The sequence below is a fragment of the Gopherus flavomarginatus genome, chromosome 3, assembly GCF_025201925.1.
Source record: "Gopherus flavomarginatus isolate rGopFla2 chromosome 3, rGopFla2.mat.asm, whole genome shotgun sequence".
NCBI classification, from domain to species: Eukaryota; Metazoa; Chordata; order Testudines; family Testudinidae; genus Gopherus; species Gopherus flavomarginatus.
The window spans coordinates 50,178,249-50,194,751 of record NC_066619.1 but is presented as its reverse complement, the minus strand read 5'-3'; the positions used below and the strand labels follow the sequence as shown (position 1 = coordinate 50,194,751).

Sequence of the window (16,503 nt, the reverse complement as noted above, 5' to 3'; positions counted from 1 at the left end):
CACTTAAGGGGCTGCAGTCCAGGGCCTCGGGCTAAGGGGGGCCCCGGAGGGTCTCGGGCCGGATGCAGCCCACTGCTTCTTTCCATCCAGCAAGTCTCCGCACCACGGGCCTGACAGTGGTCCCCGAGCCTCAGTGCCCCCCCGCAGGGGGCTGTAGCATCAAGCGTCAGCTTGCCAATGTGCCCCTGCGGCCCCTAGGCAAGGGATGTTCAGGGAATCTCTGCACGGTGCTCCGCCCCTCAGCGCCAGCTCCGCAGCTCCCATTGGCCAGGTACCATGGCCAGTGGGGACTGCAGGGGCAGTGCCTATGGGCATAGACAGCATGCACCGCGCAGAGCGGCCTGGCCCTTCTGCCTAGGGGCCGGTCATGCCGGCCACCTTGGGGAGCAGAGCAGTGTGGAGCCAGGGCAGGCAGGGATCCTGTCTTAGCCCTGCTGCACCGCCATCCAGGAGCCGCCTGAGGTAAGCGCCTCCTGGACAGATCCTGCACCCCACACCCCCTCCTGCACCCCTACCCCAGCCTGGAGCCCCATTCTGCACCCAAACTCCCTCCTAGACCCTGCACCCCAAACCCCTGTCCCAGCCCTGAGCCTCCCCTGCACCCCAAATCCCACCCAGAGCCTGCACCCCAACCCCCATCCCATCCCTGGCCCCACCCCAAAGCCCACCCCTCCTGCTGGAGCTGAGCCCCCTCCCACAACCCAATCCCCTGCCCTAGCCCTGAGCCCACTCCTCCGTTCCAAACCCCTTGGGGCCCCATGAAATCTAAGAGCTCCAGGCCTACAGGAGAGTTAATATGGCCCTGCCTGGGACCCCAGGCTTTTGTCATCCTGATCCTGAGAGGTCCTGACCTAACCAGGCCAGAGAGGGGGAGCCAGATAGGGTTCCCAATCATCCAGGATTGGCCTGGAGTCTCCTGGAATCGGTATAGATCTCCCAGTGACTATTGAAAGCAATCTGGGAGATTTTAATAGGATATTTTAAGAAAATGACATTACATCATGGTGAGGGTGGGGGGAGTCTCCAGGAATAGCCTCAGTCAGAGTTGGCAACTCTGGACCCAGTTGACATTGCCACTTCTACCCATTCCAGCTGAGCCCCAAGCACAATTTGGGATGGAACAGGATTGGATTTAACAACAGCAGCTTCAGCCTATCTCTATTAATTTCTTCTGTTCTCCCCAAGAGGACAATTACTACCATCTTTAATACCACCTACGAGACTGTAGGTCAAGTTCATTGCACACACCATTTGCTTGCATTCCTCTGTCCCCTACCCCCTTGTTTTTCCTTCTAAAAAGTCTCTTCAGGTAAAATGCAAGGATTGTTGCTAAAATGAAAGCTTTATTTAATACTTTATAGATCAAATGCTTTAACTTTTCTGCCTTCTTTTCTTTATCTTTTGATAAAAAATTAAAAGGATTTTGAATGGTGTGTTTGCCATAGTACTAAGCAGGCTGAGGTTTCTGTATGCCAAACCTGAATTTTTTTTCCAACAGAGTTTAATTTTGAACAGTTACTGGATTACATTAGCACTTTTAGCCCGTATGTTCCATCTAAACTAATATAACAGGGCACACAAAGTCCTTGCCATGGAGAATGAGGGAGTAGGAGACCCTGGGAAGGGGGGAAGTATGCAAATCCCTGGCCATGAGTCGAGGACAGAGTGGGAGAGAGACAGAGCCCCTATTGTGGTGGGGCAGGGGAGGAGTAACAAGGAATCCCTGAAATAAAAGGGGATGGGAGAGTGGCACATAGGGAACATGTAGGGCGGAACAGAGGAATGCAAGCCATGGTGTGTGACATTAACTCAGCCAACAGAAGCAACACAATGTGTGACACTACTGACCTCTTCCCCTCCCCTGTCCCCTCAGTATATTTAGTAACATAAGGAAAAGACCTTTAAAGTATGTTTTGCTTGGAGTTCTTTTGGATAAGTTTTTAGAACATTTCACTTACTTTATACTTAGTTCAGATCATTAGCTCTGTTAGGGCCACTTTACACTTTTCCATTGATGTACAGTCGTATAGCTTATCATGAGACAATCGCCCCAGGATAGAGCTATCCTCAGTGGGCATAAAGCCAACGTACGCTTCTAGGCCACATCTCCCTGCAACAGACTCAGGGACAGCGCTGGGCTGCTGGCGGGCAGGGGTGAAAGTAACATAAAGGACATACCAGTATACTGGAGTCCTGAGCAGGGGGCATGGCCTCAGCTGGAGGAGGCGTGGCCTCAACTGGAAGAGGCTGGGCCTTTGAATCCCCAGACCCTTTAAATCAAGATTTAAAGGGTCTGGGGCTGCAGTAGTGGCAGCTGAGTGCCCTGGGCCCTTTTAATCACCCATGCAGCTACATGCTGCAGAGGCGGCTGGGAGTCCTGGGGCTCGGGGTTGATTTAAAGGGCCAAGGGCTCCGGCCGCCACTACCTCAGCAGAGCCCTGGGCCCTTTAAGTCACCGACAGAGCCCCAAAGGCTCCCAGTTGCCGCCGCTACCCTCGGGCTCAGGGCTCTGTGTGGAGATTTAAAGGGCCCAGGTCTCCACTGCGGTAGTGGCGGCTGGGAGCTCTTGGCCCTTTAAATCACCGCTGGAGCCCCGCTGCCGCTACCCCAGGGCTCCTGCAGTGGGGCTCAGGCGGCAATTTAAAGGGCCTGGGGCGTCGACTGTCACTACTGTTCCGGACCCTTTAAGTCACTGGCCTGGGGAAGCCGGTCCAGTACGGCATGGCGTACCAGCTCTTGCTGGCTTACTTTCACCTCTGCTGGCAGGCAGCACAATTTGGAGTGCTTGTGTGGCAGGACCAGTGTGGTTTCACAGCCTGTATAAGATGAAAGGAGTGCAATGGTGGCTTAAAGCCACTTGTTGCAACTCTCTTGGACTTGCACTGTGGGCTCCTCAGTCACCTCTGAAGATTCGGGCCTGAGCCTTATAAAATTATTTCATTTGTAAAGTCTAGATTGTTATGAGTGTTTGAGGGAGGTGAGAGAAGAGAGAATTGGTTACTTGGTGGATTAGTGTGTGGTGGATTTTTATGGAGGCAGGTCATTGTATATTATAATTGCATTTGATACTACTTCTTATATGAGTGTGGTTTGGTTTGACTTGGATTTAACTAAAATTAGCTGCTCATATTTAAGGCTGACACTTTCAAAAATATATTAGAGAATGGATTGCTGGAAATGATATCTGTGTTGAAACTGCTGGGAGATGTTATTAGTTTGCCTGGACTTCTGTAGTGATGTTGATCCCTGTCATTCTTCATTGCCATTCACTAGAATCAATTTCTGGCTTTTTACTTTGTCTGGTAATATCTTTGTGTATTGCTCAACTAGTTCTAATAACTTATTTCAGTGAGGAAATGACATTCTTTAGAGTGTCTGCAAAGTGTGTGTAATGCAGTCTTCTTTCATTATGCCAAAGGTTTTCACAAAGGTTTGGGGCTTTTTACTTGTTTAGTTTTTGAAAGTACTGTAGTTTTAAGTTACTGAAGGTAGAAAGTTCTTCCCATGACCTAGCAAATCTACACCAAACTTCTCCAGTACAAGCCCTGCCATTCTTTGGCTAATTCATACTAAGAAAATGTTTGCAATTAATCTTTCCTTCATAATCTTTCCCTTTTTATAATTAACTATTCTTCATAAAATTACATTTTAAAGGGTTTCTGAATATTGATGTGTGGAAACCAAAACCCTACTATGACCTATAAGAATCTTAATTCTAAATGCCACCATTGTAGGGTACGGCAGGACTCTTGGATAATAATCATGAAACAACATATGGAACAGTTATTAGTAACAGTTTTATTAGGGAAGGAAAGATTAGCAGAATCAAGGAAGATTATTAATAAAAATGAATCCAATTTGTATTACTCCAGCAATGTAATGGTCAGCTTCACCAATACTTATGTTGTACTAAAGCTACTCCTAACTAAGGGATCAAGGTCTTCAGTTTATAGTTCTGTCAAAACGCCTTCTAATTTCTCTTCCTGTAAAGCTTTTCCCAAGTCCATTGCTATCCATAGGGAAGTCTCAAGCACTCCACATTACCACCAATAGGATCCTTGGCTAACAGTTGCTCAGACTGTTCTTAAAAAAGAGGTAGAGCACACTCAGAGTCATGAAAAAATACTTAATTTGTAAACAGTCATTATGAAGTCTTTTAACTGTCCAGTGTAATTATCAGCGGCTGCTGAAGTTTGTTCCTCCCTGCAATAAGCTACAGACACAGCCCCTTCTTTCTTGAAGTTGCCTTACATTGGAAACATTCAAAGTCTGCAGTCCCTTTGCTTTTCTTTGGTCTTATGCTTATCACATGTTCATGTTCATTCAATCAGGTGTGTGTGCATTGCATGCACACCAGCTGCAAGATTTTTCCCTTAACAGCGTCTGTAGGGTCGGCCTGGGCACCCCCTGGAGTCATGCCTTTATGGCGTTCAATATAGGGCCCTGCCGACCCCCCACCTTCTCAGTTTCTTCTTGCCCACTGCTCCAACAGAGGATTAGGAGGCTGGGTATTGGAATGGACATGAACAGCATATCTCGAAGAACAACAATTACTAGAAGGTGAGTAACTGTTTCTTCTTCTTCAAGTGCTTGTTCATGTCCATTCCAATCAGGTGACTCATAAGCCAAAGTTCAGAAAGTGGGGTCAGAGTCATCCACTGATTGGAGCACAGCTCTTCCGAAGTTTGCGTCGGCTCTGGCCTGTAGTACATGGTGAAAGTGTGTATAGAGGACCATGTTGCTGCCCTGCAGATTTCCGGTGTTGGGACTTGTACCAGTAATGCTGCTGAAGAGGCCTGCATCCTGGTGGAGTGCGCAATGATCGACGGAGTGGGCATCTTTGCTAAGTTGTAACACTCCCGAATGCATGAAACAATCCACGATGAGATACATTGCGATAAGACAGGGAGGCCTTTCATTCTATCTGTCACCACTATGAATAACTGGACAGACTTTCAGAACGGCTTCATTCTCTCAATATAGAAGGCTAGTGTCCTGCGGACATCCAATGAATGATGCCGCTGCTCCATGCTGCTGGAGTGCGGCATAGGGTAGAATACTGGGAGGAAGATGTCCTTGTTGATGTGAAACTGGGAGGCAGCCTTAGGGAGAAAAGCTGGGTGAGGTCTGAGCTCAACCTTGTCCTTATGGAATACAGTGTAAGGGGGCTCTGGTGTAAGAGCCCTGAGCTCCAACACTCTCCAACCTGAGGTTATCGCCATCAGAAACGCCACCTTGTATGAGAGATAAAGCAGGGAGAACGTTGCCAGTGGCTCAAATGGTGGACTAGCTCAGGGGTAGGCAACCTATGGCACGTGTGCCAAAGGCAGCATGCAAGCTGATTTTCAATGGCACTCACACTGCCCAGGTCTTGCCACCGGTCTGGAGGGCTCTGCATTTTAATTTAATTTTATATGAAACTCTTAAACATTTTTAAAATCTTATTTACTTTGCATACAACAATAGTTTAGTTATATATTATAGATTTATAGAAAGAGACCTTCTAAAAACATTCAAATGTATTACTGGCACACGAAACCTTAGAGTGAATAAATGAAGACTCGGCATACCACTTCTGAAAGGTTGCCGACCCCTGGACTAGCTTAAGGTCCCAAGTCGGGATAGGTTGTTGTACTTGCAGGTAGAGTCTGTCGAGACCTTTAAGGAAATGGCTGACCACTGGATTCATGAAGACTGAGTAGCCATCTGTGCCCAGATGGAAGGTGGAGATGGCGGCCAAGTGAACCCTTGTCCATGACAGGGACAGTGCCTGCTGCTTCAGATGGAGGAAGTAGTCCAGTATAAATGTCACCGAGGCGAGCGTTGGAGACTGACGGTGCTGCTCCAACCAGATGGAGAACCAGCTCCACTTGACAAGCTACGTCGCTCTTGTGGAAGGCTTTCAACTGCCAAGAAGAACTTGCCTGACTTGATCAGAGCAGGACTGCTCCACTGCATTCAGCCATGGAGCTTCCGTGCTGTGAAGTGGAGCGACTTGAGGTTCAGGTGGTGGAAGCAGCCGTGATCCTGCGTGATTAGGTCCGGGACAAGTGGTAGGGTGACCGGAGTTGCCACAGACATTTTCAGGAGCGATGTGAACCACTGCTGGTGTAGCCAGGCTGGAGCTATCAATATCACTAGGGCTCGGTCCCTGTGGATCTTGAGGAGCACTTTGTGAATGAGAGGAACCAGTGGGAACGTGTATAGGAGACGGCCTCCCCATGGAAGTAGGAACCTATCTGCGATGGAACCTAGGCCGTGATTCAGGAAGGAGCAGAATAGCTGACATTTCCTGTTGCATCGTGTAGAAACTGGTCTATTTGGGGAAAGCCCCAGTGTTGGAAGATGGATCTCACTGTGTCCAGCAGGAGGGACCACTCATGGCCATAAAAAGAGTGTCTGAGACTGTCCACCAGCTCGTTCTGTATCCCAGGGAGATATGATATTTGCAGGTGTACTGAGTGCTCTACACAGAAGTCTCACACCATGAGGACTTCCTGACACAGGGGAGATGAGCGTGCACCCCCGTTTGTTGATATAAAACATTGCCGTGGTGTTGTCCGTGAGGACTGATACACATCTCCCTGATATATGGACTCTGAAAGCCTGGCATGCCAGGCGCACCACTCTCAGTTCTCTGACATTGATATGCAGAGCGAGGTCTGCCTGAGACCAGAGGCCTTGTGTCCTGAGGTCTCCAAAATGTGCCCCGCATCCCAGATCTGATGCATCTGTCTTTAATGAGAAGGATGGCTGGGGGCTGGTGAAGGGGACTCCCGCACATACTAACTGTGGGTCGAGCCACACCAGAGGGAGTCTAGTATTGGGTGAGGCAGGGTTACGATGCTGTCCAAAGCGTCCCGAGTTGGTCAATATACTGACGCTAGCCATGACTGGAGCAGGTGAAGCCTGAGTCTGGCATGCTGTACTACATAGGTACAAGCGGCCATATGCCCCAGAAGTTTCAGGCAGTTCCTTGCTGTGGTGGTGAGGAACTGCCTGAAGCCTCATATGTTGTTGCCCACTGACCAAAATCTGGCTTCTGGGAGATATACCCTGGCTCAAGTCGAGTCTAGCACTGCCCCTATAAACTGTAATCCTCTGCACCAGAGGCAGTGTCGATTTGGCCTCATTTAGAAGGAGACCCAGTTAAACAAACATCCTTCTTATGAAGCCAACCTGCTCTTCCACTTCAGGTCTGGAGTGGCCTTTGATCAGCCAGTCGTCGAGGTACAGGAACACCTGTACCTGCAACTTGTGCAGGAACGCCACGACAATTGCCATGCACTTGGTGAACACATGAGGTGCTGCTAACAGGCCAGATAGAAGGACAATAAACTGATAGTGGCTGTTGTTCACCACAAACCTGAGGTATCTTCTGTGGGGTGGAATTATCGCTATGTGAAAGTCCGCATCCTTCAAGTTTAGGGTGGCATACCGTCTCCTGGATCCAATGAGGGGATAATGGAGACCAAAGAGACCATGCAGAACCTGAGTTTCTTGATGAACTTGTTGAGTTCCTGCAGGTACAAGATGGGTCTGAGGCTACCCTTGGCTTTTGATATTAGGAAATACCAAGAGTAGAAGCCCTTGCCCCTTTGCTCCTCAGGAACCTCTTCCACTGCCCCTACCAAGAAGAGCGAGTGCACTTCCTGTATAAGAAGTTGTTTGTGAGAGGAGTCCCTGAAGAGGGATGGGGAAGGGAGTGGAAGGGCACAGAATTGGATAGAATATCCCCTGTCTACTGTGCAGAGCACCCAGAGGTCCGAGGTGATGTAGGACCATGCACAGTAGAAAGGGAATAGTCGGGATGAAAAGGTAAGAGAGGTGGATACAGCTGCACTACTGGTGCACTGTCTGTGACCGCATCTTCAAAAGGGTGATCCGGGGCCAGGCGCTGGCGTGGGCTTGCGCGAGCCCTGGCCTGAGGAGGGGTGTTGCTTCCTTCTACTGCTCCTATTCCTCCTACAAGGCTGGTAGAACCTAGAGGGAGGTTGTGGCCAGAAGTGCCTATGTTGGGTGGCAGGTGTATGGAGCCCCAAAGATCTAAGGATAGCCTTTGAGTCTTTTAGACTATGGAGTCTTTTATCTATCTTATTGGAGAAAAGGGCCGAACCCTTGAAGAAGAGGTCCTGGATTGTTTGTTGGACGTCATGGGGCAAAACAGAGACCTGCAACCAGGAACCCTTTCTCATTACAACCCCCATTGCCATAGTACGTGAAGCTGCATCCGGTGCATCGAATGCCACCTGCAGGGAAACTCAGGAGACCAGATTTCCCTCCTCCACCAGCACAGAGAACTCTGTACAGGAGTCCTGAGGCAGTAGCTCTGCAAACTTGGCCATCACAAAACAGGTATCATGCGCATATCTGCTCACGGTGGCCTGTGGATTAGCAATGCGGAGCTGTAGTCCCTTAGTGGAATAGACCTTCCAGCCAAAAAGGTTGAAACTTTTTGCCCCTCTGTTTTTAGGGGAGGGTCCCTGGAAGCCCTGGCACTCCTGCTGATTGGCCACATCAACTATGAGGGAGTCGGCGTGGGTGGGTGTATAAGTGTTCGTATCTCTTAGAAGGGACAAAGTACCGCTTCTCATTCCTCTTGGCTGTAGGGGCCAGAGATGCAGGGGTCTGCCATAAGGTCTTTGTTGTCTCTGAAATCATCCTTATTAAGGGCAAGGCAATGTGAGAGGGACCGGAGGGTGCAAGGATTTCAACGACCGAGTTGGATTCCTCCATGACCTCCTCTGCCTATATGCCCAGGTTCTGGGCAGCATGACGTAGGAGCTGCTGGAGGACCTTGATATCCTCCAGGACTGGGGCCGTTGCTGTCCCTGCCACCATTTCATCTGGGGAGGATGAGGAGGAGAGACTTGGCAGCGGGCCCTGCTCACTCCCTTCAGCACCTTGTGGGTTTTGCCGCACACGGTATTCTGGAGCTTGTGGTGCCAGGGCTGCTGGGGGCATAAAAATCAGTGCCGAGGCAGACGGTGCCGAAGATGTTGTTTCTGGTGGTGCCAATATCATCAACACTGGTGCTACCGATGCTGCAGCTGCCAGCGGTGCCACTGATGGGCGGATCGGCACTGGAAATGTAGGGGACAACAGCAGTGTTGGCAGCGCCCCTGCTGGTGGAGCAGGCAGTGCCTGCAGGGAGACTAAGGAAGCCAAGGACACTGACCTGGACTTTGGGCCCTAGATCTGTTCCTGGCTCTGGTGATACGCCCAGCATGTCCAAAAGGGCCATTGCACGGAAGGTTGCCATTGCGGATGCCATGGTAAAATGTAGGGCTGGTGGTCGTGGTGGGATCTGGAGCTTCTGCTCCTGGTCTTATCTGAGTGATAGGATTCCACCTCCAAGTAGGAGGACCCCAGAGGAGCGGTACTCTGGACCGCCAGAGAGCGGGGCCGAGAGGTCAGGGACCGGTGCGGCTCCCCTGCATGGGTGGGCCGTGCTGGGGAGAGGTGTGCTGGAGATAGGGATTGGCGTGCCATCATTCCTGGTTTGCCCCTTGATTGGACGTGAGGCCGCGCAGTCATCAGGGGCTTGTGTCTCCTCTGGGAGGAGGATGGCGCCGTGAGGCATATAAGGTCCCTGGTTGCCTCAAATGCCTCCGGAGTTGAGGGATCATCTTGGCATTCCGGGGACCACTGAGGGTTCGGACTTGACTGAACCCTAGATGGGGCAGGAGTCGATGAGATCCTGGAAGGCTGGAGAGACCAAGTGACCTGGCTCGAGATGAGCTTCAGTGCTGCTGATCTTTAAAGGAGGAGAGCAACTCCTATCGGGCTTTTTCTTCTTTTGTGGCACCGGGGATTTAGAATGGTGCCAAACTGCAGAGGGTTTCTTATGTGCGGAGCCATGGCGGTGCTGGGAGTCCTTAGAGTCCTCGCTTGGCACCGGCTCACAACCATCGGCACTGGAGCACTTTGGACTGACACGGAAGTGCTCAGCGTGGGTTCTGCGGACCTCAGGTCGGAATGCGATCAAAGTGCCGCTTCCATTAAGAGGACCTTGAGTCTTTGGTCCCTCTCTTTAAGGGTGCTAGGGTGAAAAAACCCTTGCAGATCCTGCACTTGTCCTTTTGTTGGCTCTCCCCGAGGCACCGTAGACAAGAAGAGTGTGGGTCACTCTTCGGCATAAACTTGACACAGTCCTCACAGAGTTTGAATCCTGGGGACTGGGGCATACCCCAGAACTGGGGGAAAATGTAGTTGTTGGTGGGGGGAACCCCCAAGAGTCACAACAACTACTACTAACTAGGACTAATAACTAACAAACTATTTACAACTATTTAAGAAAGAAAAGCGAAGAGGACAATGCCAAAAGCACTTGCAGAGCGACAGTTGTTCCAGCTAGCCGTCACCGGCAGTAAGAAGGAACTGAGGGGGTGGGGTTGGCAGGGTTCTATATTGGGTGCCATAAAGGCACAACTCCAGGGGGCACTCAGGCCAACCCTATGGATGCTGCTAAGGGAAAAATCTTACAGCTGGCATGCACACGGCGCACACACACACCTGATTGGAATGGACATGAACAAGCACTCAAAGAACTATAATTTGTCTGTAGTGTCCTAGCTCTTTCAGTTACACTGGGATAGGAAATACTTTTAGGGAAAAGAGCTGACATGTCTGAAGGAGGAACAACAAATCCACATGCTTTAAGTAGGTAATATATTTGAAGCTTTATTGGTAAATGCCCTCTATCCATCAAAATTCCCTCCAGTCAAGGCTCTCTTCTAGCAAGCGGAAAAGGACCACCCCTGCATTCTGTCCCAATTCTTTCTCTCTTTTGAACGATAGCTCCAATCCTCAGTGCGATGTTCAGTTCCCTAGTTGCCCACAAAGGCAGGACTTTCTTCCAACCCTCCCTTCTCATTGTGGCTCCCTTTCTTATACCTATGACTTCCTAGGTGTGTCTCATCAGCCTCCATCTCAGGGGCTTCTGCAGGTTGGAGGGAAACATGGTGATTTTTCCTTTTAGGGTACATCCCTCCTAGAGTGACCTCCTTTTAACTAGAATTGGATAAATATTATTTGTTGTTCCCTTAATTATATTATTTCATTTATTGAGCTATTACAATTGATTTTGGTATAAATATTAAGTCAGTGATCCCCCTTTATCTGTCTTATAACCCATGTCCATTTCCATTAAGCTTTTATTCTAAAATGAAGTTGTTTGGGGATATACTGGCTTTAAACCACTGGATAGGCTGAGTAATAAGTGCAGAAGAAAAGTACATAATGTAGTTACCTACATATTCTCTAATTTCAATTATATATTTGTGTTCACAGGTTTGCAGAAGTTTTCTACCTCTCTGAACACTAACAGGAAACGATATCTTCCTCCTTTGCCTGGAGAGACATTTTTGTAATGTGTGCAGTTGCTGTTCCCAGACCTGGTGGGGAAGAAAATAATGGGCATCATAGGAAGTTTTTTTTCCTTTTTGTCTTTGGAGTTGCATTGCTCTGCACTGGATTTCTGCTTTCAGTCTTTATTTTACAGACGTGCCCATCTGGAACCTTCAGTGATTGCAACAGGGCCCTTAAGATTGCTGGGCCTGTGGTTGTTGCTGTTGGATTAGTTTGTGTCTTACTGGCACAATCAAGAGCTAGGCTGTACCTAAGTCAGAGACAGATGCAAGGTGAGCAGGTGTACAGCCTCATTTTTTGTCAAGGGAACTGTCAGTTTGCCCAATTTCTTATCTTTGGGTTTTTGTTTTTAGCTAGTGGAGTGCTAATTAGTTTCCTGGGCATTTGGGTTCCTGGATGTAGTCCAGGAAGGCACAGCCTACAGTATAATCAAACCAGCACTTCTGATGTTGAACTCCCAGGCTGTGGATTTCTGCCTCTTCAAATCATGGGTCCTTTGATTGTGCTTGTTGGATTAAGTTTCTTCGTAATAGCTCATATTAAAAAGAAAACCAATTTAAATCTCAGCCAAGAATCTTCTGAAAATGGAGAACAGCTTCAGAGTCCAGAATCACTTCAAGTTACAGCAGGTAGGTAAATTATTTGTATATACTTTACATTTGAAAGCTAGTTTTACTAACTTGTAGGCTAGTTCCTATTTTGTGTGGTTTAACATACCAAATGAGAAACAAGTTGCCTTACATTGGAAACATTCGCACTGTAGTTAAATCAGTCATCTTTCTTCAGGGGCAAACTGCCTTTTGACTTACAAGAAACCTCCAAAGGCAAATGTGGAAGAAATCACACTATCTGGCATAAGTAGTTCCAATCCTACTCCCTTTTCCAGAGAATGGAATAGGCATTGTAAATTGTAGGTGCCATGGCTTTTTTAATTACTATACTGAAAATGCAGTTTAGCTTTGAATTCTGGCCTGTCTTCTTGTCCCCTGAAATAGGACTCCAATGATTCAGATGCAGGGGTACTGCTTTTACTGTTTGTGTCACCATTTTAATTCTGGGTGAATACAGTTTGTAGGTTGTAAACTACATTTTTAGTAGTCAGAAGGAATGGGTGACAAATCAACCACCATGCTGCTCAACTACCACCTGATTGATTGGAACTGAAGTCCATTGCACACAAAATCCTGCCTTTGTCATCCCGATATAAGGACTATTTAACCTGATGCTTAATAGGAAAAGGTGAATGCCTGGGAGGCTGACGTCAGATATCGGGGTATATGAGTGAGAGAGTTGTAGAAGAATAGCAATTTAAGAAAATAGTCTTTGAAGGAGAGAAAGCAAAACTAGTACACACACTTGTATATGTTGAGAGTTCTAAGAGAAGTAAAATATACAAACACTGTAGGATCACTAGATCACTGTAGGATCACATACAAACACTAGACTTTAAATGTGGATTGCTGTAGGATCATGGGGTCCAAGTCTCTTGGTACCATCACTTTACCTGAATCATTGTATTTAGGCAACACGTGCCCTGCTCAACTTCAGTATTAATTTGCTGTGTGAACTGTCTCTGCAGATGCTCCTTGTGTGTGTGTTTAGTAAGCCAACAATCACTTCCTCTCCTATAACATATTTGAAAAGATCTAAATTCTGTTGTCTTCCTTAAGCGCACTACTTTCAGAATAGGCTGACTAAACAAACATAAAGAACAACTTGTGTGCAAAGCAAGTTCATGTAATAACATCAATATTAATGTTGGGTAGACAGGTGTTGCCTAAATACTGTGATTTTTGGGGAGGTGATGGATGGATCAAAAGACTGAAACACATTGCAAGAACAGAGATTGAGTTTTACGTAGAAAACTTAAGAGGCAAAGACACCAAAAAGTGGAGTGGGCAGAGGGGAAATAATTGTTGCACCTGTTTAATTATGAGAACTAGCTGACTGTTGGCTGTCCATTTAAAAAACTAAAACCCCTGAAAAATATAAAGTTCTGAGAGACCATAAGAGAGACCATACTTCATTGTCCAACTTCATAACATTATCACTAATTAGTATTCAGATTAAGCACTGCATAATTACAGTTTAGTACATAACATGTATTGCTTGCTTATAATATGAATTCTGTTAGTATTGTCCCTTCAGCCATGAAAATGTTGTCTAAAATTTCTTTAATTATGCTACTATAGGTACGCTGGTTTGAGTATTACAATTTCAGAACAATCAGAAATCACCATTTGTGCCTACAGTTATAAAATCATGTCATGCTCCTTAACAGGCAATCAAGTTATAGTAATGGTATAAGTGCAGTTATTACCTCTTTGTATAAATAAGCACTGAGAACATATAAATCATAGAAAGCAAGGAACTTCCTGATAATTTAACAGAGGAAATACTGTACATTTGAAGGAAAAATTAAATCAATATGAATTGTTAAGCAGAGCATTGAACATTTTTATTTATAGCATTGTTAGAGGTATGCAGAGAACTTTATAAAACCCACATTTTAGGCAGGCGGGGAGAACTAGGCACTTGTGTACCATAGTGATGAGCATGGTATAAAATCTTAGCCAGAAAGTGTGCCAATAGCTCCTGCTCTGTGTTTAGAGAACACACATGAGCCTGTCTGCTGGTAGGTTCTGCAGCCAACAGTAAAGGGATTTGTGTCCTTTAGGACGATGAAACTTTTTTTATGGCTGCTTTTTTTTTTTTTTTTTTTTTTTTTTTTAGTAAGATGGATCTCTTGCATTGTAAAAATCCTCCCAGAATATGTACATACCATTGTACTCTACACCAAGGAATGTCAGAACAGTTAAAGTATGCATGAACATGGTGCCTGTATCTACAAAGAAGATAAGTACAAATACTATACCACACCAGTATGAATATCTCTTAGGTTACAATGAGGATCAGGAAATGAGTTAAATTTCCATGTGTTACTAATTAATTTTGTTCTCTTTAGGTGATGCTGTTATGACATTCCCACCCCTCCCACCACCTTATTTTGCTGACTCTCTGTCACCACCTGTAACTCATAAGCCACTTGCTACGGAGCTGCCTATGAGTGAAAATCCTCCTCCATACCACAGTATTGTAAATAATGAGTAAGACATTCTTCTTGTTTATTTTCTAGAATCTGTGATGTTTAACCCATGGGTTGAAGTGTAGCTAGGACAACACTCTGTTAATCATCATTGATTTTATGCCTGACACCTATAAAATTTTCTAGTAACTCACTGAATTTCTTCCTTCTGATATTTTACCTTAATTTTAAAATATTTGTACCTTGATTGCATCAGGATATGGGTAGAGCAAGGGACTTGGATGCCTGGGTTCTATTTTTGACTTGCTGACTTGTGTGAACTTGAATAATCCAGAGACCTCTCTCTGCTTCTGTTTCCCTGGCTATCAAATGAGAATACTACTATTTATTTAACTACTTTAAAGGCTTTTGGGAGGCTTAATTAAAGTTGTAAGTCACCTTTCATCTGAGGATCTCAGAATATGAAGTATTGTCATTTCAGTAACTGGAGTTTTAGAACTCATAACTATTGTAAGGAAAGGGAAAGTAGGGCCATGATAGATTATGAAAAGAGGGGGAAGATGGGGCAAAGGAACTAAGGAGAAGAGATGGGAAAATCTCTCCCATTCCCAACTGGCTATTCTGCTCTAAGCAGTGTTGTCAGAGGAATATAAAAAGACCTCTTTTATAGGAAATGTGAAAAGGCCACACTGTTATACAGACGGTACTGTTTATTAAACAGATATGTATTTGCAGTGAACCAGTTTATTTAAAAAAAAAAACAAAAAAGGCAGCTTGAACACACCGGCTTCACCTACATTGTGTGTGCATGTGTGAAACTCAAGTATGATTTGGCTTAGTGTATAAATGAGATTGGAATGTACTAACGTGTAATGTTTTACAGGGCACAACTTGCACATGTTCAAGGAATGGTTTCTGTTAGAGAGTATGAACTACTATATGCAATTCCCGGGAGCAGTTCTTCTTCAGACGTCTTACCCACTCTGCATCTTTCGTCTGAATTACCTCCAATATATGAAGGAAACGAAGCAATAGTAAATACTGAATATTCTTCTGGCTCCTCCATGGCTTAGCCTCTTCTGAGCCTCCCCATAAAGAACTGTGAAGTAAAGTTCATTTTTCTATGGAATTGTACACTACAATTTTAATGTTTTAAACTTTATTTTTATAATAAAAATTGTAAGGGTTGCATCTGTAACCTTAAAACAACGAAACATAAATTACCAATCTGAGTTTAGAGAAATATTATGTAACCCTGTATGTTATGTACAACAGTACTCAACAATTTGGTGAACTGCAACAGCGTTATATGTTCATTGTGTTTTGTTATGGGGCTAGTGTCTATTTTTAGCTTTCTTTTATAACAGAGAAACTAATTAGAACACAAACTTTTTTCTGTGTATTTTGATCTACTCAAATCAATTAGTTTCAGAGCTATGGCAAAGAAATAATTAGAAAGTGGCTTTATAAGTATTAGTTACTGTTCTTTGGAGAGTACTTGTAGGGTGAGTTTGCAAAATTACCATTTATTTACTTAGCTTAGATACAGTCTGAGCATATTAGTCATACTTCATTTTAGTCTGCCTGATAACAAATGCCGTATAGTTTAATTGGGAATATTTATGTTCATAGTAGTAATCCCCACAAAAATCAGTTTTAGCCAACAATTAAGAGCCCTAAAGCAAAGGTGAGGATAGTTAATGCTCTGACACTTTAATGTTGGAATGACTGTTTCCCTAAGAAATACTGCTATTATAAATCAGTCTCAGATTTATACCAACTGTATCCATTTATTTTTGAGTTGGGCTCTCTTGTGTGGCTGAACTGCATTTAAAAATCAGTTTTTTCCAGGAGCAGAGATTTCTCATCTATAATTACAAGAAAGGATATTGTATCTCGATTCTAAGACCTTTAACTGGCAAGTTCAGAGAGCAAGCATGGCACAGCTCTTTAAGACACCTTTGAGATGCACAGCTCCCTCTCCTCTTATTGACTTCAAAGTACACCACTGTCCTCGGGAGCCAAAAAATCTTACTGAGTTATAGGCGAAACGGTGTTATATCGAACTTGCTTTGATCCACAGGAGT

At 45.6% G+C, this 16,503-nt stretch overlaps 1 protein-coding gene across 2 annotated transcripts in view; it reads left to right on the top strand.

Moving 5' to 3' along the window:
- The window catches only part of TMEM171 (transmembrane protein 171), a 29,965-nt gene extending 14,326 nt beyond the window's left edge, over nucleotides 1–15,639 (top strand). For both annotated transcript variants that reach the window (XM_050945278.1, XM_050945279.1), the window contains 3 exons: nucleotides 11,293–11,999; nucleotides 14,336–14,477; nucleotides 15,300–15,639. In XM_050945278.1, coding sequence (XP_050801235.1) covers nucleotides 11,372–11,999; nucleotides 14,336–14,477; nucleotides 15,300–15,489 — 960 coding nt within the window. In that variant the 5' untranslated portion in view covers nucleotides 11,293–11,371 and the 3' untranslated portion in view covers nucleotides 15,490–15,639. The remainder of the gene's footprint in view (nucleotides 1–11,292; nucleotides 12,000–14,335; nucleotides 14,478–15,299) is intronic.
- The last annotated feature ends 864 nt before the right edge of the window (nucleotides 15,640–16,503 follow it).